The sequence below is a fragment of the Oncorhynchus gorbuscha genome, linkage group LG08 (assembly GCF_021184085.1).
Source record: "Oncorhynchus gorbuscha isolate QuinsamMale2020 ecotype Even-year linkage group LG08, OgorEven_v1.0, whole genome shotgun sequence".
NCBI lineage: Eukaryota > Metazoa > Chordata > Actinopteri > Salmoniformes > Salmonidae > Oncorhynchus > Oncorhynchus gorbuscha.
This window is the reverse complement of record NC_060180.1, coordinates 10,030,878-10,056,524: the sequence shown is the minus strand read 5'-3', so window position 1 is coordinate 10,056,524 and position 25,647 is coordinate 10,030,878. Positions and strand designations below refer to the sequence as shown.

General features: G+C 46.0%; 1 protein-coding gene across 1 annotated transcript in view; it reads right to left on the bottom strand.

Moving 5' to 3' along the window:
• Positions 1-4,888: 4,888 nt before the first annotated feature.
• Positions 4,889-25,647, bottom strand: part of LOC124041180 (attractin-like protein 1) — a 368,532-nt gene continuing 347,773 nt past the window's right edge. Inside the window, exons 29-30 of the mRNA XM_046358453.1 lie at positions 16,155-16,269; positions 4,889-6,773 (exon numbers count right to left, since the gene is read on the bottom strand). Coding sequence (XP_046214409.1) covers positions 6,649-6,773; positions 16,155-16,269 — 240 coding nt within the window. The 3' untranslated portion in view covers positions 4,889-6,648. The remainder of the gene's footprint in view (positions 6,774-16,154; positions 16,270-25,647) is intronic.

The following is a 25,647-nucleotide window of genomic DNA, read 5'->3' as shown; positions in this document are numbered from 1 at the left end:
TACTGTACAGATAAATAGTTAAGCAGTTAGATTAAACAATTCCTTTGTAAGATATATGTTTTAAAATGAAACATATATGGAAACAGATGAATGAAAACACTCCTCAGTAAGCTAAAACCCACATGGTAGCAAAAATGAACTAGCAGAAATTGTTAACAAGTTAGAAATGATTTAAACACACTGTCAGGGTTTTCCTGTGGTGAAGTAGAGGAGGACCAAAACGCAGCGTGGTTATATTGACTCATGTTTAATAAAAACGGATAAACATGAACACTACAAAACAATAAACGTGGAAAACCAAAAACAGCCCTATCTGGTGCAAAACACAGAGACAGGAACAATCACCCACAAAACCCAACACAAAACAGGCTACCTAAATATGGTTCCCAATCAGAGACAATGACTAACACCTGCCTCTGATTGAGAACCATATCAGGCCAAACATAGAAATAGACAAACCAGACACACAACATAGAATGCCCACCCAGCTCACGTCCTTACCAACACTAAAACAAGGAAAACACATACGAACGATGGAGAGAGCGTGACAGAAACCCCCCCCAAGGTGCGGACTCCGAACGCACAACCTAAACCTATAGGGGAGGGTCTGGGTGGGCATCTCTCCGCGGTGGCGGCTCTGGTGCTGGACGTGGACCCCACTCCATAATTGTCTTAGTCCACCTCCTTAATGTCCCTTGAGTGGCGACCCTCGCCGCTAACCTTGGCCTAGGAAACCTAACAATGGGCCCTACTGGACTGAGGTAGCTCAGGACCGAGGGGAAGCTCGGGACCGAGAGGAAGCTCGGGACCGAGAGGAAGCTCGGGACCGAGAGGAAGCTCGGGACCGAGAGGAAGCTCGGGAGTGAGAGGAAGCTCAGGCAGGTTGATGGATCTACCAGATCCTGGCTGGCTGGTGGTTCCGGCAGATCCTGGCTGACTGGCAGATCCTGGCTGACTGGCGGATCCTGGCTGACTGGCGGATCCTGGCTGACTAGCGGATCCTGGCTGAGATCCTGGCCGACTGGCACTTCTGGCGGATCCTGGCTGACTGGTGGATCCTGGCAGACTGGCGGATCCTGGCTGAACGGCGGATCTAACTGATCCTGGCCGACTGGCAGATCCTGGCCGACTGGCAGATCCTGGCCGACTGGCAGATCCTGGCCGACTGGCAGATCCTGGCCGACTGGCAGATCCTGGCCGACTGGCAGATCCTGGCTGACTGGTAGTTCTGGCAGATCCTGGCTGACTGGCAGATCCTGGCAGACTGACGGATCCTGGCTGACTGACGGATCCTGGCTGACTGACGGATCCTGGCTGAATGGCGGATCCTGGCTGATCCTGGCAGACTGGCGGATCCTGGCTGAATGGCGGATCTAACTAATCCTGGCAGACTGGCGGATCCTGGCTGACTGGCAGATCCTGGCACTTCTGGCGGATCCTGGCTGAATGGCAGATCCTGGCCGACTGGCAGATCCTGGCCGACTGGCAGATCTGACGGATCCTGGCAGATCTGGCGGATCCTGGCAGACTGGCGGATCCTGGCTGAACGGCGGATCTAACTGATCCTGGCCGACTGGCAGATCCTGGCCGACTGGCAGATCCTGGCCGACTGGCAGATCCTGGCCGACTGGCAGATCCTGGCGGATCCCGGCAGATCCTGGCGGATCCTGGCAGACTGGCGGATCCTGGCTGACTGGTAGTTCTGGCAGATCCTGGCTGACTGGCGGATCCTGGCAGACTGACGGATCCTGGCAGACTGACGGATCCTGGCTGACTGACGGATCCTGGCTGACTGACGGATCCTGGCTGACTGACGGATCCTGGCTGACTGACGGATCCTGGCTGAATGGCGGATCCTGGCTGAATGGCGGATCTAACTGATCCTGGCAGACTGGCGGATCCTGGCTGAATGGCGGATCTAACTGATCCTGGCAGACTGGCGGATCCTGGCTGACTGGCAGATCCTGGCACTTCTGGGGGATCCTGGCTGAATGGCGGATCTAACTGATCCTGGCTGACTGGCAGATCCTGGCCGACTGGCAGTTCTGGCGGATCCTGGCGGATCCTGGCAGACTGGCAGATCCTGGCTGACTGGCACTTCTGGCGGATCCTGGCTGAATGGCGGATCTAACTGATCCTGGCTGACTGGCAGATCCTGGCCGACTGGCAGATCCTGGCCGACTGGCAGATCCTGGCCGACTGGCAGATCCTGGCAGATCCTGGCCGACTGGCAGATCCTGGCCGACTGGCAGATCCTGGCAGATCCTGGCAGACTGGCGGATCCTGGCAGACTGGCAGATCGGGCAGATCCTGGCTGACTGGCACTTCTGGCGGATCCTGGCTGAATGGCGGATCTAACTGATCCTGGCTGACTGGCGGATCCTGGCTGACTGGCGGATCTAACTGATCCTGGCAGACTGGCAGATCCTGGCCGACTGGCGCAGACTGGCGGATCCTGGCAGACTGGCAGTTCTGGCGGATCCTGGCAGACTGGCGGATCCTGGCAGACTGGCGGATCCTGGCAGACTGGCGGATCCTGGCAGACTGGCGGATCTGGCAGACTGGCGGATCTGACTGGCGGCACTGGCGGCGCTGGGCAGACTGGCGGCACTGGCGGCACTGGGCAGACTGGCGGTGCTGGGCAGACTGGTAGCTCAGACGGCGCTGGGCAGACTGGCGGCACTGGCGCCGCTGGGCAGACTGGCGGCACTGGCGGCGCTGGGCAGACGGGTAGCTCAGACGGCACTGGGCAGACTGGCAGCGCTGGGCAGACTGGCGGAACTGGCGGCGCTGGGCAGACTGGTAGCTCAGACGGCGCTGGGCAGACAGGCAGCTCAGACGGCGCTGGGCAGACAGGCAGCTCAGACGGCGCTGGGCAGACTGGAGAAAAAGGCTCTGGCAGCGCTGGACTGAGGAGCACTGGTGCCTCTGGAATGAGGGCCTCTGGCGCCTCTGGCATGAGGGGTGGTAGCTCTGACAGTGCCGGACAGGCGGGAGACTCTGGCTGCGCTGGAGAGGAGGAAGGCTCCGGCAGCGCTGGACAGGCGGGACGCACTGTAGGCCTGATGCGTGGTGCTGGCACTGGTATGCCGTGCATACTATGCCAAACAAACAGCTTTCTTTCTACTCTGTCATCCTCCACACTCTCAGACTCAGCACTCTGCTTCGCCGACAGCTGCAATTCCATCCATGGCTCTGCCCAGGGTCCTTTTCCGTCAAGGATCTCCCTCCAAGTCCATTTATCCAAATAGTGCAGCATCTCCCACTGCTGCTGCTCCTGTTGCTGCTGCCTCTGTTCCTTCTCCTGCTGCTGCTTTTGCCGTTGCCCGTTACCACGCCGCTTGGTCCTTGGTTGGTGGGTGATTCTGTCAGGGTTTTCCTGTGGTGAAGTAGAGGAGGACCAAAACGCAGCGTGGTTATATTGACTCATGTTTAATTAAAATGGATAAACATGAACACTACAAAACAATAAACGTGGAAAACCAAAAACAGCCCTATCTGGTGCAAAACACAGAGACAGGAACAATCACCCACAAAACCCAACACAAAACAGGCTACCTAAATATGGTTCCCAATCAGAGACAATGACTAACACCTGCCTCTGATTGAGAACCATATGAGGCCAAACATAGAAATAGACAAACCAGACACACAACATAGAATGCCCACCCAGCTCACGTCCTGGCCAACACTAAAACAAGGAAAACACATACGAACGATGGACAGAACGTGACACACACTTTGCTGTAGGCTACTATATACCAGTTAACAACAAATAATGTATGTCATATAAGATAGTCACCCAACCAGCACTGTAATCAAAACTTACCAGAAAGCATGTAGTCCTTGGCTCAGACAGTGTAGTGTGGGCTCAATAGCATCTCATTAGTGTGCAAGGTCTTGAGAATCAGCTGTACATGTGATGGAAGAGTGCACTGCACATGTGATGGAAGTATGCACTGGTCATATAGAGGGTTGAAATTCCATTGAATTAGGGATAGTTTAACCTAAATATGCCACAAGACCGAGAATTGCCTTATGTGTATCCCACAAAAAAGATTCACTGTTATAAGCTAATTTTGATGAATTTAAGCAAAATCCCCCAAATTCCCAAGCTTAACTTCCCATTGAAGATTTTGGGAAAAATGATGGATATTTAGCGGAAAGTTTCCGACCCTTTGCAACCCTATCTGTGACATGTTTGATCTATTGTAAAAACCACACAAATAGCATCTGGCTATCTGGGGAACAAAAGAGTAGTATTATTTCAACTTGGTCTGGTCCACAGAATTATCACAGACTCGGCAGCCAGGTACCTATCTTACAATTGTTCATTTGTTAGAGATGTCCATCAGCATCATACCATAGCCAGATATTCTAATATTCACTGTTAGAAATAGAAGAGTATCTGATAACACATTTTTATATACCGGCGCTGTTGAGTGGAACAAACTATGTCAAAAGCTGGCTAATGTGTGAACAATGGCCACACAGTATATTTCAAACTCTCCCTAATGGAGAAGACAGCATGTATCGACAGTATCTCATTGGATGGTGCACTGCTACCTTAAACACTACCTCAAATCTTTGAGATCTACACTCCCCATGCCCATTGAAATGTCTTCACAATTCGCCGACTATTCAAGCACACAAACATTAGACATTCAATGTAAGTGTTTGAGGAAATATAACTAGTCTTAAGAAACATTCAAAATCAACACACGTTATTCAACTGAGCGATCAAACCAAGACATCATTCAGGGGAATCTATCAAGGTGTCCGATGTCACTTTCTTTATGTACTCTACACTTGTAAATCAATCATATTGACATCCTGAGCATCAAATCAATAAAGCTTGAGACTTGAGGCAACAAAATACGAAGGAGCGTTTTCTAAATTACAGTATGAAGAAGCATCAAAATGTTTATTTGCAACTTTACACAATATGCCCATATGAAGAAAATAATGAGGTGAGCCGCTCTTCATTCATACACATTTCAACAGATCGGTGTAAGATACATTACATGTAGTGTTCACCTAAACGGAAAACATCAGATCTCTCACATTTATACATTTCTTATGTACATTTAAAAGCGTAAACCATTTATTAGGTTACGTTTACAATGATTTACAAGACAGAACAAAATGCGACGGAATATGGGATGCTTCGGATAAAAGTGTAAACACAATGAACTTCAAAGTGATACAGAGAAAACAGTCACAAACTGTCCAAATGCCAAAAATAAGTAAAAGAAATATAAAAATGGAAACAAAAAAAGATTTCTTCATATGATACTGTGGGATGAAGGAACCACAGGACCCACACCCTGACTGAGGTTATCTTCCAATACTTCCAATTCATACTTCCTTCCTCTCTTCCTTGAAGTAATCCCAGAGAGTAGGAAAGGAAATGAATGTAGCATTTTGGAACAGGGCCTGAGAATGTTATAGGCTGAATCGAGTTGCATGATTGAAGCTGAGTAAGTGTGTAAAACAAATTAATGGACCTGGATTTGAGGTGAAATTATTTTTTTTTATTTTAAAAATTATTTTTTTATTATTAACATACTGTACAAGAAAACATTAGAACTAAGTACCTTTTATGATCGTATTGTCTTCATCATTTCATTGGAAACACAATCATTCACAATAAAAGATGGCAAAATAAAACAATATGAGTAGTAATTAAAATAGTATTTTATATTCTAAATCTATAATTAAATAAACCTTGAAATGTATAAAGGATATGTGTTGACGGATAATGAGAAATATGTTGAAACATCACAGCTATGAAACATGGAAAGGTCATGCATTTGAATGCCAGAATACATGTCATGCCATTGCGCTTTGACAATGACCTTAACATAATAAACACAGGCAGGTTTCGTTTCTGATATACAAGTTTTCTTTCTTTTTTTTTGCTGTTCTTTGCATCCAACTACTTCATTGGCCCGTGACATACTCTACTGCTGGTAGGCTAAGTCAAGGCTCTTGGTGCATACTGTGAGGAACTCAGTGCAGAACCGTCTTTCAGCACAGGATGGATATACTAACTCAGAGTGAGGCCATCATATAGTCAAGTCAAGTTATTCTAGACCCATAGGCTGCTCTGTTTATTTAGCATGGATTGAATTTGGGCAGATCGTACATTAAAAGAAAACACAACAGAAAAGACGAGGGAGCTTTTTTCTCTCTAATGTCTTTGTATCAAAATGAGCACATATCTCACCAGCAAGAGACCCGTGGCATTGTCCTTTCAGACTCACGTCACATGTCAGTCAAACCTCAAGTGGCGACCTGCTCCTCCTAAACTCTTAAGGAGATGTATCCACAGGGAGGAGGTGCAGACTACAAACTTCCTGGCTGAGAGCCAATGGGATGTGCAGAACACCCCCAGCTGGGCTGGGCAGAGACCCAACCAGGGAGCAGACAAGTCACTCTGGATAAACTCCATTACAGAATGTGGAGGTGAGGAGGCACACGTAGTGGACACTCAACGTCACAATAAAGGGCTTCCGTTGTCATCGGGTTCACTTCAGCACGCCGTGCTGTTGAGAGACGGGTAAAAAGAGAGCAAGAACTTGTCAGAAAACAGAAGCGTTCGCGGTCCTTTCAGGTGTATTCAGGCTCCCCTTTTGGTCAGGCGGTTCAAACACAGGTCCCCTGATGCGTTACTGCGTGCGGTTTACGGTTCTTCAGGCCATGGTACTTGTCTCTGAAGTCTCCAGGTTTCTGCTGTGAGGTGTCGATCAGGGCACTGGCGATGGCAATACCTACAAGGAGGAGGGAGAGAGACAGAAAAATTAGGTGAGTTGAGCTTCAAAGTAAACAGCAGCGTGGCAGGTAAAACACAGTGACCAGTAATGAGCTCACTGCCCCCCGCCCGGCTGAAACCCATTCCCAACTCCCTAGCACCACTTCCCCAACTCTAGTCCAAGCCCTCACATATCAGAGTTCAGCAGGATGCAACGACAGCCTACAGGTCACTGAAGCATAGCTCTACACCCCTCTGGGCTGTTATTTCTCTCAATACAACAATCTGATTGGTCAGCTATTTTCTCCAAAAGGCAGACAAGTAGAGAACACAATGACAGCAGATGTTCCTGCGTTCTGTTGGCATGCTGTAATTCATATGGATTTTCAGCATGGCTTGCCCTCTGTACAGCAGTAGGCTTGACTAGTATACTCATTAGGACAGGGACTAAATCTTCTTGTATGCAGCCAAAAAAAACAGAAGCAGAAAAACAAGGACAAGCTCACCAATTTGGACACAACATGCTTAAGCATTTCACACACCAGTGATTCCTGGGCTATTGCAGAGGGAAAACAAATTGTGTGTGTGTGTGTGTCTGTCTGGTCCAGCCACAGTGCGCCCTTCATCGCAAAAATCGCTTCAGTGCCCTTTCCCACCGTCTTTCGCTGCCCGCTGCCACGGACAGAAGGCAGGCCTTCAGCATTGATTATAAAACAAGATGTACGACTTAAACAGGGATGGATGGGGGGATGAAGATGGGGGTGGAGGAGAGAAAAGAGCCTGGGCCCGACACTCTAGTCTACAGTCTGACGTGGCTGGTTGGTGGAACCATTCCAGACCAGATTACCTGTCAGCCAGTTCACTCCAAATCCCAACTAGATCCTACCAACACAGTTACCTGACACTTTTCTATAGCAATCACTACATGTAACAGTGCAGCTAATATGTCTGACCTTGAATACCACGGGATTGAAAGCCACCACTACTCTTGGATAGAAACCACTACCATGTGTAACCCTTGAAAGACAAACTTTATACACTTTAAATATATATATTTTTTTAAATATATATTTAAAATATTATTTTTTTATCAAAAACTAAAAACATTTCATGAAAAAGTTGTCTTTCTAGATGCCAGTTGAGGTAACTCAACCGAAGATGAACGCTAACTACAAAATAGCTTTTTGGTCATGACAGAGTACTATTTAAAGCCAATGGTTTCTGGATGACATGAGATATCCATCTCAAATTCAATTAATTGGACAACATAATCAAATCAGGATACAGATGAGTGGAGGTGAAGGGCGCTCCCTACTAATGAAACCTATAAATGGGATTGTTTTGTCAGGTGAGGTTCCTGGACCATTAATGTACAAAGTGCTTCCGAACAGGAAGGGACCCCAAATGCACAGAAAATTAAATCAAACAGGAGAGTGAGAATCCTTGTTGAAACCTTGTCCTTGGTTGATATCTTCACCTGACAATGTGGAAAATGTGGTTGACATTGTAGACCACATGTGCTAGCTTCATCCCAAAGGCAGTTCCTATAGTAATGAAATGTAATGCATACTGTTTTTCACATGTTAAATAACCACCAAAAATTTCAGGACACATACTATCTTAGACTGGAAGTCAAGGAAAGGTTTGCATAGAGGATCCACTCTGGGTCAATCCGCTCTGGAGACAAGATGATGTTTCTGGTACCCCTCAGAACAAAACTGTAGAGGACCCAGCCTGCACTGTCGGCCAGAGAGAGACAGAGAGCCCAGAGGCTGGATGTTCATAGACACTCTGCCTGAAAACAGAACACCATACACTAGCATTTCCTTACATTCCCAATAATGGTGACATCATTCCAAAAGAAAAAGGGATTAAGGAAAAATGTTTAACTCATATCTTTATTTTGTGTGCTTAATCTTTCCTCGACACACTCAGCAGCACGTTAGTTTAATGCGCTCAGGATAAGCCCAGGCCACCGGACCACGAGGCTGTGATGGGGAACGGGGCACCATTGGTGGCAACACGGCAGAGAGAGATAGAGAGATGGAGCAGAACAGGAGAGATAACGGGGCTCTGATTGTGTTTTTTCTTCATTTCCCTCCGCTGGCTTGGGGAACGCCAAGGGATTTATCAACCACCTGGGACTGGAAGACGTGTCTCTCCAGGCACTACAGCTAAATGCAAATCGCTAGGCACTGGGGGTTGAGGGTGCCACCACAGACTCTTACCTCAGACCGCACTTGTTCAATAAATCTCCTTCACACCTCCATCCTGCTCTCTCTCTCTCCCGCTTCCTTTCTCTCTTACTCTCTCTGTCATGGTTGGTCCACATCTCCTCCTGAATAGGCAGATTATCGTTGATGAGAAGGGGATTGCTGTGTTTGTATTGAGACTATGTTTAAACCCCTGAGAACATGCTGGTATCTGGCAGGCAGATGGCTCCTTCCCTGTCTTGACCTAGTTCTCATCCATTAGGGGCCCACAACAATGGAGGAGGAGGTAGACATGATGGAAGGATGAGAGGTAGCAGGGAAACAGAGGTAGATGGCTGATAGACATATGTCCATCCATTTGTCTATTTGTCAGTCTCTGTCCCTTCAGCAAATTGGAGCATGTCTGTCGGATATTTTATCCATGTGCCAATCCAGCTCCAGCTGTAAATCTGTCTGAGAAGCCCGACTTTTAGAAGTACACACCATTCCTCAGACATTTTATTCAGTTGAAACCAACTTCCCTACATTCAGGGGAAGTTCCTCACTAAGCAGCTAGTCCCAGTAGGTTGGAATCAAAGTTAGCACATTCCTACAATAACTCCCCACTCAACTATTAGTCTGAATGAATTATTAGGTTTGGTTAGAGCCATCCCTACACTGACTTAGGCAGAATAAGAAGGGAGTGTGTGTGTGTGTGTGTGTGTGTGTGTGTGTGTGTGTGTGTGTGTGTGTGTGTGTGTGTGTGTGTGTGTGTGTGTGTGTGTGTGTGTGTGTGTGTGTGTGTGTGTGTGTGTGTGTGTGTGTGTGTGTGTGTGTGTGTGTGTGTGTGTGTGTGTTGGTGGAGAGACGGAGGTGCACCTCGTCTACTCGGCAGAGCACTTTAAAGCAGTGTCACACAAGGGCTTAGAGAAGTGGACTTCGAGAGAGGCCTGTGGAGAGGAGGGTGTTTGTGGGTATGTTTGTGTACATGTAGGCAGATTGTCTATACCAGATAACAACCTATACAACAAAAACATATACTACTTGTAGCAGAAACTACAGTTGAAAGGTGACATTTCGTCCCTGGTGTTATGTATGTGCCTTTTCCTATGAAGATGAACCCGGTATCCACCTGTGCCATCCTGGGAGCCTCAGCTCTGCTGTTAGCAGCATTACAGAACAATGTGTCAGAGCACTGGACCAGATAGGGCTGCTCTACCCAGCACAAAAACTCCAGCACCCCAACATCCACACACTTCCCAAAATCAGAAAAAGCGTCAAGATTCTAAGAGGCGGATTACTATGGAGTTCTAAACCACCACATAAGGAGAGAGAGGAGACTCAGTTTGAATCTGGCGCTTTTAAATATTAAAACAAGGACTGCATGCAGGGGATGCCTTTCACTACACAAACAATTGTATACATTCCTCTTCCCCGCTTCTAGGAAGGGGGTCAGATAATGGTGACGCTACTAGGGGAAGGAACGACGAGAGAGCAGACGAGAAAACAAAGAGAGGTAAAAATAACTTGTGCTCATGAAACATTCCTCTTGAAGTGAGTCCACAGAGAGCGCTGGGAAGGGGCTGAGTGCGCCTAAAGTGACTTCACTTCCACACACACTCAGATCAATGGTGGAACAGCTCTGATCCTAGAAGGGCCTCTCCAGAGAGAGAGAGAGAGAGGAGAGAGAGAGAAAGAGGATAGAGAGAGAGAGATAAAGACAGAGAGAGACAGAGAGACATAGACAGAGAGACAGAGACAGAGGCAGAGAGAGAGAGAGAGAGAGAGAGAGAGGAGAGAGAAAGCAAAGCAAGGGAAAGAGGGTGAAATAGTCTGTTTCATTCAGAGAGGACTTTATCTACTCATTCTCTTCCTTTCCCTCTAGTGTGTAGTGTGCATTTGCACTCCTAGCGATCTCTCTGATCTTCTCTGACCCTTTTCTCACATACCTCCCAGAACCTTCCAGCGACACACACATGAAAGCGTAGTACTCAGGGAAAAACTAATCTACACAAAACTGTATTGTCCAGCATCATCATACATACTATACATGTTTCTAAGTGATAACACAGTGTGACAATTCTGACATCACAGAATAATCCTCTCCACATTAACCAGACTGGGGCTATGTCGTTAGTCTTTGAAGTTAGGATGTTACTGGGTTAACATCTGACTATATTTGCACCTTTAAATGCGTCTAGTATTTTGGAATATTCAGAGGAGGGGAGTGATGGTTCCTGGGCACATGACAAGGTAGTTAATGTATCACACTGACACATTCAAACACAAACTGAAAAACACACCTATGCACAAACACACACCCACATGCACTCACATACTAACTGGTGTAGGCATCTATCCCTGACCAGTCTGCCCACATCAGATGGGATGTGATAAATAGATGGGATGTGATAAATAGATGGGATGTGCTAAACAGATGGGACCAGCTAAATAGATGGGATGTGCTAAATAGATGGGATGTGATAAACAGATGGGATGTGATAAACAGATGGGATGTGATAAATAGATGGGATGTGCTAAACAGATGGGACCAGCTAAATAGATGGGATGTGCTAAATAGATGGGATGTGCTAAATAGATGGGATGTGCTAAATAGATGGGATGTGATAAATAGATGGGATGTGATAAATAATGGGATGTGCTAAATAGATGGGATGTGCTAAATAAATGGGATGTGATAAATAGATGGGATGTGATAAATAGATGGGATGTGCTAAATAGATGGGATGTGCTAAATAAATGGGATGTGATAAATAGATGGGATGTGATAAATAGATGGGATGTGATAAATAGATGGGATGTGCTAAATAGATGGGATGTGCTAAATAGATGGGATGTGCTAAATAGATGGGATGTGCTAAATAGATGGGATGTGATAAATAGATGGGATGTGCTAAATAGATGGGATGTGATAAATAGATGGGATGTGCTAAATAGATGGGATGTGCTAAATAGATGGGATGTGCTAAATAGATGGGATGTGATAAATAGATGGGATGTGCTAAATAGATGGGATGTGCTAAATAGATGGGATGTGCTAAATAGATGGGATGTGCTAAATAGATGGGATGTGCTAAATAGATGGGATGTGCTAAATAGATGGGATGTGCTAAACAGATGGGATGTGCTAAACAGATGGGATGTGCTAAACAGATGGGATGTGCTAAACAGATGGGATGTGATAAACAGATGGGATGTGCTAAACAGATGGGATGTGCTAAACAGATGGGATGTGCTAAACAGATGGGACCAGCTAAACAGATGCACTTTGACTGCATGAAATGGTTCAATCAAGCTCAACGTCAACAAACTTTTCACTCGTCCCACATTTCTTGAAAAATTTGATGAAAATCGCAAATTGACATGCAAAATGTCAGAATTACCACAGCAAAATCAAAATCAAGCATTTTTGGCCGCAACTATCACAAAAAACTGTGTGAAATCCTCAAGGGACTGACTGTACAGTGTGCATTTACCCAGCAGCAGTAGCCAGTACCGTAGCCTGCACTTACTGGCTGAACTTATAAGCTGCTACTATTTTCCCAGTACTGGTGGCTTTTAAGGCTCCTCTAAATGTAATATAAGCAGCTTTTCCCAGCATGAGAACCCGCTGCCTTGCAAAGTGCTTAACTTCTACCGTCTTTTACAGGCTTCCTGCTGCAGTCACTTTAACACCTGCTCGTATTTCAGCTAGTTTATTATACCTGCATGATGAGCTGACAGCACTCTCTCAGAAAGACTTGGGCTTCAGGCGAAACAGGAGAGAAAAGGAGAGGAATAAAATAAGCAAGAAAGAGAGAAACTGAAAAACAAAGAAAGCGAGAGGCAGAGAGAGGTGAATGAGAGATAGTAAGATATAGTGAGTGATATACTGAGTGAGTGATAGAGTGAGTAAGTGAGAGAGGTGAATGAGAGATAGTAAGATATAGTGAGTGATAGAGTGGGTAAGTGAGAGGTGAATGAGAGATAGTAAGATATAGTGAGTGAGAGATATACTGAGTGATATACTGAGTGAGTGATAGTGAGTGATAGAGTGAGTGAGAGTGAGTGATAGAGTGAGTGAGTAAGTGAGTGATAGAGTGAGAGTGAGTGAGTAAGTGAGTGATAGAGTGAGTGAGTGAGTGAGTGAGTGAGTGAGTGAGTGAGTGAGTGAGTGAGTGAGTGAGTGAGTGTTTGAGTGAGAGTGAGTGATAGAGTAAGTGAGTGATAGAGTGAGTAAGTGAGTGTTAGAGTGAGTGATAGTGAGTGAATGAGTGATTGAGTGAGTGAGTGAGTGAGAGATAGAGATAATGTGTGCTTGTATGTTTAAGGGGAAAGAGTGACAGAGGGAAAGACATTTAGCTGGGTTCTGTCAGTGATACAAGTTCTAAAGCAGTCCCTAGCTCATCTCTGTGACACTGTGTGCCATTCAAATGGTCATCTCCCTATTCATCTATCCACAGCACAGCGGCATATTCAGCACCTCTGAAATATCACATATCCTCTTAGGAGAAACAGGAGGTCAGCTGGGCTCTGCTGGAAAACCTATTGGAGGGAACAATCGATCCAACAACCTGCTAATTCCTCCCGGTCGAACAAGTTTTCTTCTCTCTCTCAAATCAAAGCCCCGAATAGCTAGTAGATCTGTGTCCGTCAAACAAGATGGTACACAGGTTTCCAAATGTAACTGCCTGAAGGAGAGAAAGACAGTCTGACAGAGATTGGGTTGTAGAGGAGGTGGGGCTGAGATCTAACAGGGAAAGAGGATAGGTAAGGGAGGTTGGGGGAGGAGAGGAGAGTTTTCACCTCTCTATGCTGTCATGCTTCAGTCAGCAGCTGTCTGGGCAAGGTGGAGGTGAGGAGAGAGGGTTGAAGCAAGAAGGCAGGGAGAGAGATAGAGAGAGACAGAGAGAGAGAGACAGGGAGAGACAGGGAGAGAGAGACAGAGAGAGAGAGAGAGAGAGACAGAGAGAGAGACAGAGAGAGACAGAGATAAAGACAGAGAGAGACAGAGAGAGACAGAGAGAGAGAGAGTGAGAGACAGAGATAAAGAGAGAGAGACAGAGAGAGACAGAGATAAAGAGAGAGAGCGAGAGAGAGAGAGACAGAGAGAGACAGAGAGGCAGAGAGAGACAGAGATAAAGACAGAGAGAGACAAATACAAAGATTCACTATGGTGAATCACTAAAACAATACAGAAATACACTACGGAATTTCAACATACCAATTAGGATTTGGCTAAAAATACTTGAATCAGTCATAGAGCCCATTGCCCTTTATGGTTGTGAGGTCTGGGGTCCGCTCACCAACCAAGACTTCACAAAATGGGACAAACACCAAATTGAGACTCTGCACGCAGAATTCTGCAAAAATATTCCCTGTGTACAACGTAGAACACCAAATAATGCATGCAGAGCAGAATTAGGCCGATACCCACTAATTATCAAAATCCAGAAAAGAGCTGTTAAATTTTATAACCACCTAAAAGGAAGTGATTCTCAAACCTTCCATAACAAAGCCATCACCTACAGAGAGATGAACCTGGAGAAGAGTCCCCTAAGCAAGCTGGTCCTGGGGCTCTGTTCACAAACACAAACACACCCTACAGAGCCTCAGGACAGCAGCACAATTAGACCCAACCAAATCATGAGAAAACAAAAAGATAATTACTTGACACATTGGAAAGAATTAACAAAAAAACAGAGCAAACTAGAATGCTATTTGGCCCTACAGAGAGAGTACACAGTGGCAGAATACCTGACCACTGTGTCTGACCCAAAATTAAGGAAAGCTTTGACTATGTACAGACTCAGTGAGCATAGCCTTGCTATTGAGAAAGGCCGCCGTAGGCAGACATGGCTCTCAAGAGAAGACAGGCTATGTGCTCACTGCCCACAAAATGAGGTGGAAACTGAGCTGCACTTCCTAACCTCCTGCCCAATGTATGACCATAGAGACACATATTTCCCTCAGATTACACAGATCCACAAAGAATTCGAAAACAAATCCAATTTTGCTAAACTCCCATATCTACTGGGTGAAATTCCACAGTGTGCCATCACAGCAGCTGGTAGAGCATGGCGCTTGTAACGCCAGGGTAGTGGGTTCGATTCCCGGGACCACCCATACGTAGAATGTATGCACACATGACTGTAAGTCGCTTTGGATAAAAGCGTCTGCTAAATGGCATATATTATTATTATATTATTGTGACCTGTTGCCACAAGAAAAGGGCAACCAGTGAAGAACAAACACCATTGTAAATACAACCCATATTTATGCTTATTTATTTTATCTCGTGTCCTTTAACCATTTGTACATTGTTAAAACACTGTATATATATAATATGACATTTGTAATGTCTTTATTGTTTTGAAACTGTATGTGTAATGTTTAATGTTAATTTTTATTATTTATTTCACTTTATATATTCACTTTATATATTATCTACCTCACTTGCTTTGGCAATGTTAACACATGTTTCCCATGCCAATAAAGCCCTTGAATTGAATTGAATTGACAGACAGAGACAGAGAGATAGTAGGAAGTATTTTCTAAATTAAACTTTTTCTCTTTCTCTTTTGTTCTACACTGAGTGGACAAAACATTAGGAACACCAGCTCTTTCCATGACAGACTGACCAGGTAAAAGTTGTGATCCCTTACTGTCACTTGTTTAATCCACTTCAATCAGTGTAGATGAAGGGGGGGAGACAGGTTAAAGAAGGATGTTTAAGCCTTTAGATAATTGAGACATGGATAGTGTATGTGTGCCATTCAGAGAGTGAAAAGGCAAGACAAAAGATTTAAGTGCCTTTGTATGGTAGTAGGTGCCAGGCACACCAGTTTGCGTCAGGAACTGTAACGCTGCTGGGTTTTTCCACACAGTTTCCTGTGTGTATCAAGAATGGTCCACCACCTAAAGGACATCCAGTCAACTATACACAACTGTGGGAAGCATTGGAGTCAACATGGGCCAGCATCCCTGTGGAACACTTTGGACACCTCGTAGAATCCATGCCCAGACAAATTGAGGCTGTTCTGAGGGCAAAAAGGGTGCAACTCAATATTCGGAAGATGTTCCTTATATTTGGTATACTCAGTATATATCTGGAATGGTAGAGGGAAATAGTGGTATCTGAAGAATGTGTTAGATCTGGGAGAAGGTCTAGAGGCCAGACACTGAGTGGAGAGGAGACAGGTGCTTACCAGATTGGCCAGGAGGGGGTATTCCTGAAGGGACTCTGGGCAGACACATGAGGACGGTCAGTACGCCGGCCCTGCTCCCCCAACATGGCTCCACTGCTATAGGCTTGGGCACACCCTGCACAGAGAGAGAGGAAGGAGCATGTCAGTCATGTCAATCAATAAACACTCCCAAATCCCATCACAAAGGGGTGCATCAGATTTCCACACACCACATGGTTCCACTGTTTCTATGAGAACATTGCCCCGCCTGTGTTCGGCTAAAACTTAGCTTGTTATGTTTTGCTGTTGCCCTGTAATTAATTCAAAGTCATTTAAAAAAAGATGAAACATAGATCTTGTGACCCCTAAAATACACACACAGACAGTATGCAAAATGTTAGACCTGTGCATGGATCCAGTATGGAAATGGACAGCAGCATTCACCAGCTACTAAGATAGGTCTGTAGGCAGCCCATATCCAGGCACTGGTGAGTCACTGACTGGACATCTATTTCAGTTAGGCTGGATGTCCAGTGGATGGAGGACCCGCTCCCACCTCCCCCAGGTGAGGGCCTCACACATGGGGGAGTTGGCTGACAGACAAGCCCTAGAGCTCAACCTGAAGCCCGAGTAACGGAGATGGATGGTTGGAGGGGACGCTAGGTGCAGGGGAGGTATTTTCCTCCTAGCCGCCACATCCATTTCACTTAGGCTTGTTGAGGGACTGACCCTGGGGGGTGTGGCTAGAGAGGACCACTCATTTCTTTCCATTAAGCCATACTCTCCTCACAGCTCACACCTCCTGACTACCAAGTAGCTTAGGGCGTGGCTCAAGATACCAGCCCCACCTTCTCCTAGGAGAGGGTCTCAAACATGTCCCTGCCAAGGAGGCAAGCTGTGTGTAAATAAACCGTATAGCCCAAAGCTGTGTGTAAATAAACCGTATAGCCCAAAGCTGTGTGTAAATAAACCGTATAGCCCAAAGCTGTGTGTAAATAAACCGTATAGCCCAAAGCTGTGTGTAAATAAACCCTATAGCCCAAAGCTGTGTGTAAATAAACTGTATAGCCCAAAGCTGTGTGTAAATCAACCGTATAGCCCAAAGCTGTGTGTAAATAAACCGTATAGCCCAAAGCTGTGTGTAAGTAAACCATATAGCCCAAAGATGTGTGTAAATAAACCATATAGCCCAAAGCTGTGTGTAAATAAACCGTATAGCCCAAAGCTGTGTGTAAATAAACTGTATAGCCCAAAGCTGTGTGTAAATAAACCGTATAGCCCAAAGCTGTGTGTAAATAAACCATATAGCCCAAAGCTGTGTGTAAATAAACTCTATAGCCCAAAGCTGTGTGTAAATAAACCGTATAGCCCAAAGCTGTGTGTAAATAAACTCTATAGCCCAAAGCTGTGTGTAAATAAACCGTATAGCCCAAAGCTGTGTGTAAATAAACTGTGTAGTCCAAAGCTGGGATCATTACTATACCACACTGGCACACTGCAGCACGTGTTCTTCTATCCCCCCACTCTCAAAGGACAACTTAATCATCACTGACCTCACATAGACACTGTCAAAGGCACAATATGCTTTTCCAGTAGTATGTAATGGGATGTACAAACACAACAAAAACACACACACGTACACACAGACACAGACACACAGACAGACACAGACACAGACACAGACACACACAGACACAGACACAGACACACACACACACACACACACACACACACACACACACACACACACACACACACACACACACACACACACACACACACACACACACACCTTCTTTCAGCTTTAAGGTGCATTGATCCCTGCTGTGAGATGATTAAACAGCGTAATGAGACGTTGATGTGGACTCTTGATCATCCTCCACTGTGCCTTGCTGCTACGCACAGCTCTCAAACACAGAACAGAAGCACGGGACTTACAGGAGAACAAGAGAGGAAACAATGATGCTGAATAAGAGTCGATGGGAGAGATGAAGAGGAGTCGATGGGAGAGATGAAGAGGAGTCGATGGGAGAGATGAAGAGGAGTTGATGGGAGAGATGAAGAGGAGTCGATGGGAGAGATGAAGAGGAGTCGATGGGAGAGATGTAGAGGAGTCGATGGGAGAGATGTAGAGGAGTCGATGGGGGAGATGAAGAGGAGTCGATGGGAGAGATGTAGAGGAGTCGATGGGAGAGATGTAGAGGTGGTGCTAGGACACCATAGTCTACAGTTGACCTTGAGGGCAGCAACTCTATTCAAACAAAGTCTATATGCACCTGAGATGTCTTTGTTATAAAGTCTCTGTGGTGCTGTCTGCCAGTAGCTGTCAGATGGAGCTCCACTGAACTACAATACCGAGCAGCAGGTTTGACCCCGGTACCACACCAGGGAGGGAGGGATCGGGTGACCACAGGGGTCAGGGTTGGACCGTGTTTACTCCTGGTGTCTGCTCTGGTCTGTGGAGGACCCGAGATGAGAGGAGACAGATGTGGTTGTTTACCGGCAACAGGGAAGAAGGCTTGACCTCTGGTCATCCAGATCAATGTCCTGTCGACAGACAATAGCAGAGCAGCCTCCTCTTACATAGGCTGGTTTACAGCACCCTTACACCCTACACTACCAATTACACCCAGACAAGTCATTGGAACGCACCAAAGGTATGTCAATCGGAAGAGATTGAAGTGGATAGAGGGGTGCTAGGGTTTAGTCAGGTGCCTCTCTAAAGTACTCTGAAGTGCCGTGGGTAGAGCTCCCTGAGAGTAGCCTGGACAGGGCAGCAGCGTGGCTTGCCACTCTCTCTCACTCCAGAAAACTCACCTCGTTCTCCTTAAAGACATGGTGGCAATGTTGAGTGCTCTACCTGAGATATACTATCCTGTAGCTCTTATTTTCTGGCATTCTTACCTCTCCCCTGCTCCCATATTTTGGTATCATGAATGCTAGTTGATCACAGTAGACATGGAGACGCTTCTACAGGGCCTTTAAATGAAATGCATAGGAGGCTTTCTTCACAAAATAGATGAACGAAATTAAAGGGGAATGGAGAGAAAGAGAAAGAAAGAGAGAGAGAGAAAGAGAGAGAGAGAAAGAGAGAGAGTGAGAAAGAGAGAGAAAGAGAAAGAGAGAGTGAGAGAGAGAGTGAGAGAGAGAGAGAGAGAGAGAGAGAGAGAGAGAGAGAGAGAGAGAGAGAGAGAGAGAGAGAGAGAGAGAGAGAGAGAGAGAGAGAGAGAGAGAGAGAGAGAGAGAGAGAGAGAGAGAGAGAGAGAGAGAGAAGAGAGAGTGTGAGAGAGAGAGAGAGAGAGAGAGAGAGAGAGAGAGAGAGAGAGAGAGAGAGAGAGAGAGAGAGAGAGAGAGAGAGAGAGAGAGAGAGAGAGAGAGAGGAGAGAGAGAGAGAGAGAGAGAGAGAGAAAAGGGAGAAAAAGGGAGAAAAAGGAAAAAAGAGAGCGAGAGCGAGAGAGAGAGAGGGGGGGGGGGAGAAAAAGGGAGAAAAAAAGGGAGAAAAAGGGAAAAAGAGAGCAAGACCAAGAGAGAGAGAGAGAGAGAGAGCGAGAAAGGGACCAGTGACCCCCTCTCATATCATTACCAAGCCCTGCAATGCCAAGAGCTGAGCAAAGAAAAGAGTCCCCTCATCCAGCTGGTCCTGTGGCTGAGTTCACCAACCTGTACTACTAACACACTGAAGCCTCAGGACCAAAACATCAAATCAATCAGAATAAAGCAAATTACAACACAGTCAAAACAAAAGTACATTGCTTATTGGGAAACACAAGCACAAAGAAAAATGCAGTGCTATCTGGCACTAAATCAACAGTACAGGCTAACTATTTGACCATGGTTACTGATCAAAACCATAGAAAAACCTTGACAAAGTACAAGAGAGAGAGCAAGACAGAGAGAGAGAGAGAGAGAGAGAGAGAGAGAGAGAGAGAGAGAGAGAGAGAGAGAGAGAGAGAGAGAGAGAGAGATAAAGATAGAGACAGAGATAAAGATAGAGACAGAGAAAGACAGGGAGAGACAGGGAGAGACAGGGAGAGAGAGAGGCAGGGAGAGAGAGGGGCACTTAAAGAGTAAAAGCTGGAAGGGGGAATAAGGAATGAAAGCCTTGCTAACACCAAGGGAGAAAGAGAGAGCAAGACCGAGAGAGAGAGGGAGAAAGCAAGACCGAGAGAGAGAGCGAGAGAGAGAAAGGGAGAAAGAGAGAGCAAGACAGAGAGAGAGAAAGGAAGAAAGAGAAAGGGAGAGAGAGAGAGGCACTTAAGGAGTAAAAGCTGGAAGGGGGATAAAGGAATGAAAGCTTTGCTAACACCAATCCTCTAAAGGTGGTGGGAGTACAATGTGTATGATGTCCTACCACCCAAGTGGTCTTTAATTAACGTGACCCATCAAAACAATGAACCATTATCAAAATGCCAATTACCACACACACACACACACACACACACACACACACACACACACACACACACACACACACACACACACACACACACACACACACACACACACACACACACACACACACACACACACACACACACACACACACACACACACACACACACACACACACACACACACACCAGCCCCACTGATAATAAGTTGAACTGCTGAGGCATAGAGCATAATTACAGGGTAGGGCCTCCCATGTTTGTTTTGTGTTTGGGGGCGTCAGGAAATGATACATTCCCCAGCTCTCTGCAAGAGGAAATGGGTTCCCCGTAAAGAGCCAACTCTAGTAGAACAAAGTGCAACATCCAGGAGGTTCTTATTAGAGCGTGACGGCTGCTGTAGCACAATGCTATCAATTAAAAGAGCTGAGAGACAACAATTAGTGGCCATGATGATGTGTTTCCATTTGGAGCGTCAGAGAGAAACAGAGGAACCTGGAGGAACCTGAAGGAACCTGGAGGAACCTGGAGGAACCTGGCAGAACCAGGGGTTTCCAACAAGCAGCTCATCTGAATGTCACTGAAGAAAACACATCTCACCATCCATCCACATGTCAGTGTTACTAACATAGCTTTGCCAAAAGTACAGAATACTATCTATTTTCAACTGTGTGCACCCCCCAATCATCCCAGTGTCGTTTTTACTTTGCATTCATGATAATCTTTTGAGTTAAGGAAATGGACAGATTCATGTAGCATGACTTAAAGCACCTTTTCTCCATGGAGACAGCTCATGTGTGTGTGACCTGGTGTGCAACACGGACCTTTGATCCTGACTGCTGAACACACACGTTTGCTCAGCTGAGACATTTCCTTCAGGAAACGACTGGTTAATCGACCTGACGCTCCTCATTTCCCCAAGCACTGACAGGCCAAATCCATGAGCCAGCATGAAATTACATCGAACACACAAAATACTCACGCCCCCTCCCCCCAAAAACATGAAAAGATTGTAATCACTGCATAATTGAAGAAAGTTACTTAAAACAGTGATATGTAACTAGGCACAGATTTTTCTCGAGCGTAGTTCAGACTGTACTGAACGTCTCTAACAGGGCTTCCTTCCTGTGCCCAGTCTGTTGCTAGGAGCAGGAAGAGCAGGAGGACAGAGAAAACCCTGCCCTTTCGGTGTCTCTGAAGGCTGAAACAATCATCTGTTTAAAAGGGATCATTAAGACTGATTTATCACCCTGGAGGTTAGCGCCATAGGGCCGTACATCTCCCCGCAGCCGCACGGCCACACATATTTGTCCACTTCATTTCAATCCACATGAATAGGTATTTTATTGAAATGACACATTCAAGACGAGTAGCATTACAGAGTATGAGTAAGTGATAAAGTTATCCTGGAGAGTAGAGCCCCTTGGCACCGTTCCCAAATCAATCAGCTAAAGTAGGAAGCACAAGGAAGTAGAGCAGGAGAGAGATTAGAGAGGAGAAAGAACTTGAGGGAGATTGCTGAGCTGTATAGTAGAAACAGTTTTACGAGCATGAACTAACAGGAGAGGACTTGAACTCTTTTTCCTGACCTGAGGAGAATTTGAGAGACATTCAGCTCCATTTGTCGATCTGAAGTAGGGGCATTGTCCACTGGAAAAAGCCTGAGGGTGGACTAACACTGCAGTCTTCAGCTTTGACACTATCAAGCAGCTCCAAACAGAATAGTAAGAAAACCACTTAGTAGTGCTGCTAGTGTATAAAGGCACTTGACACTGTAGAAGTGGCAAACCTCTTGGAGCCATTTTCCCAAATCTGCCCATTACCTATGTTTCTGTCTTCCCTGAGGAGGTAAGGGGTTTTTCTAGGTGAAATTATCTCTCATTCTCCTCCCTTTCACTCCACACAGAGACAAAGAAGAAGAGGGTGAGTGAGTGAGTGAGTGAGTGAGTGAGTGAGTGAGTGAGTGAGTGAGTGAGTGAGTGAGTAAGTGAGTGAGTGAGTGAGTGAGTGAAAAAGAGAGAAGGCATTCCAGGAGGCAGCTTGTAAATGGCTGGCCCATCTACGTACAGGATCCGATCTCTTCCTACTCCTCTCGTCAACGTTGAACGTACTGACAAATTCTCTAAAACAACATTGCAGGCTGCTTATGGTAAAGAAATGAACATTAAATGATCTGCCAACTCATCTGGTGGACATTCCTCCAGTCAGCATGCCAATTGCAGGCTCCCTCGAAACTTGAGACATCTGTGGCATTGTGTTGTGTGACAAAACTGCATATTTTAGAGCGGCTTCTTGATATGCCATAACTGTCAGGTGGATGGATTATCTTGGCAAAGGAGAAATGCTCACTAACAGGAATGTAAACAAATTTGTACACAACATTTGAGAGAAATAAGTTTTTTTTTTGTGTATATGGAAAATGTATTTGATATTTTACTTCAGCTCATGCAACACTTTACATGCTGCATCTATATTTTTGTTCAGTGTAGATAAAGCTCTGTTTGAGAAGCGCCTGTCCCTTCCAAGAGAAAAGTGGTCAATTCCCAGGGACTTAAACATGGGAGGAATAGAAGCCTAAGAGGTTTGCTGGACTGAACGGAAAACCTTTTCTGCTGTACTGATGTTTTACTATTCCTTTCTGCTTCGGTGGTTTTCTAATAATGAAGTGTTGAAGAGGTCATAGGTTGCTGTTGGATTATTCAAATCAGACAAGAAACACGGGTTTGAGAAAACTCACAGGGACATTTCTAACTTTACCTCCCAAAACCCCCAGAGAATGCAGTATAAATCTCTCTCTCTCACCTATTCTGTTTGACTAATCAGTTCCAGAGGTCCTTCAACTCAGAGATGGTGCTAAACTCTGTCGGCCTCCGGGAAACATCAATCTGCAGGTAACGTTTGCATTCAAGGGTGACACCAGATGTCAGATGTAGACAAAGTGCCAGAGCCACTCAGAGGCTCTTACAAACTGACATACAAAAAAGATATCAGGACCCGCATCCACAAAGACTGCTGATCTACGATCAGGTTAGTGGTCTGGGCATTAAGATGTGTGTGGTTTAGAGACAGAGAGAGAGGGAGACAGAGACAGAGAGTGAGAGAGAGAGATTAGTGGTCTGGGCATTAAGATGTGTGTGGTTTAGAGACAGAGAGAGAGGGAGACAGAGACAGAGAGTGAGAGAGAGATTAGTGGTCTGGGCATTAAGATGTGTGTGGTCTCATCCTGTCCCCCACTAGAGTTAATGTAGTGTATGTGGGTCACTTGTCAGTGGACACGTACATATCATCTCATTCAGACGCAATAAACGGCAAGGGCGAAAAGGTGCACCCCTCGAGCCAATCAGAGAAAAGAATCATGCAAATATATGTATTCTGGGTCAACATTTGACCTCACAGGTAGGTAGTTAAATCTTTCCTCTCTGATTCAGACATGGCTCAAACCATCCCACTTAATCAAAAGCCGATGAATACCAAATGCTTTGTTAAATCTTCTCATTCCTCCCCATATAAAATGCCATCAAATGCAGATGACTGCCATTCTTAGACAGCTGTGTGTGTGTGTGTGTTTGTGTGGCTTTGATCATCGGGCAGGCTGAATTAATGCATTCCCAAAACAAAGGAGAATATATTACTCTCAGAGCATATTCAACTGTCGCTGGGCTATAATAATGTCACCCTTTCATTAACATATCTTTCACATAAACTACTTTGCTGAATGCCTGCAGAAGCACTTACATATGCATCATGAACCGATACTCACACACACATAAATTCCAGTCTTACGGTGTCTGAAAAATGCACAATAGAATATGGCCTTGTGTTCCAAATCCGCATCTTGTTTCAGTCTTATAGTCTACAGAGAGGGGAGACACTGAGATCCCTGCAACATTCATACAATGTTTAATCACCTGGCTGGCTCGCTCTGACTTGGCAAAAAATAAACCCCCAAACCAAAGCCAGATGCCAAAAGCCATCTTGTTTCAGTCTTATCCTACACCAGGAAGGACATGATGAAAGACTCAACAGTCACGTAACATTTAATCACCTGACTCACCCTAACAAGACAAGAGCCTGAAATAAGAACAAGAAAACAACATTTTAATCACCATAGATTTGTACCCACATCTCACAGCAATCTGGAATGAATTCCCTTTTAATGTCCTTTGAGTGATAATGGATATCCAAACAGCTTGTTGTTTTCTAGCTGGAGAGGTGAAAGAAGGAGAGATGGAGGGAGGAGAGAGATAGGGGAAGAGAGATGGGGGAGGGGGAGATGGAGGGAGGAGAGAGATAGGGGAAGAGAGATGGGGGAGGGTGAGATGGAGGGAGGGAGAGATGGAGGGATGGGGGAGAGAGATAGGGGAAGAGAGAGATGGGAGATGGGGGAGATGGATGGGAGGAGAGATATAGGGGAAGAGAGATGGGGGAGGGTGAGATGGAGGGAGGAGAGATGGAGGGAGGAGAGAGATAGGGGAAGAGAGATGGGGGAGGGTGAGATGGAGGGAGGAGAGATGGAGGGAGGAGAGAGATAGGGGAAGAGAGATGGGGAGGGTGAGATGGAGGGAGGAGAGATGGAGGGAGGAGAGAGATAGGGGAAGAGAGATGGGGGAGGGTGAGCTGGAGGGAGGAGAGATGGAGGGAGGAGAGAGATAGGGGAAGAGAGATGGGGGAGGGTGAGCTGGAGGGAGGAGAGATGGAGGGAGGAGAGATGGAGGGAGGAGAGAGATGGGGAAGAGAGATGGGGGAGGGTGAGATGGAGGGAGGAGAGATGGAGGGAGGAGAGAGATAGGGGAAGAGAGATGGGGAGGGTGAGATGGAGGGAGGAGAGATGGAGGGATGGAGAGAGATGGAGGGAGGAGAGAGATAGGGGGAAGAGAGATGGGGGAGGGTGAGATGGAGGGAGGAGAGATGGAGGGAGGAGAGAGATAGGGGAAGAGAGATGGGGAGGGTGAGATGGAGGGAGGAGAGATGGAGGGAGGAGAGAGATAGGGGAAGAGAAATGGGGGAGGGAGAGATGGAGGGAGGAGAGATGAGGGAGGAGAGAGATGGGGGAGGGAGAGATGGAGGGAGGGAGAGATGGATGGAGGAGAAAGGGGTGGGCTAAAAAGAGGTCTAATTCAGACAGA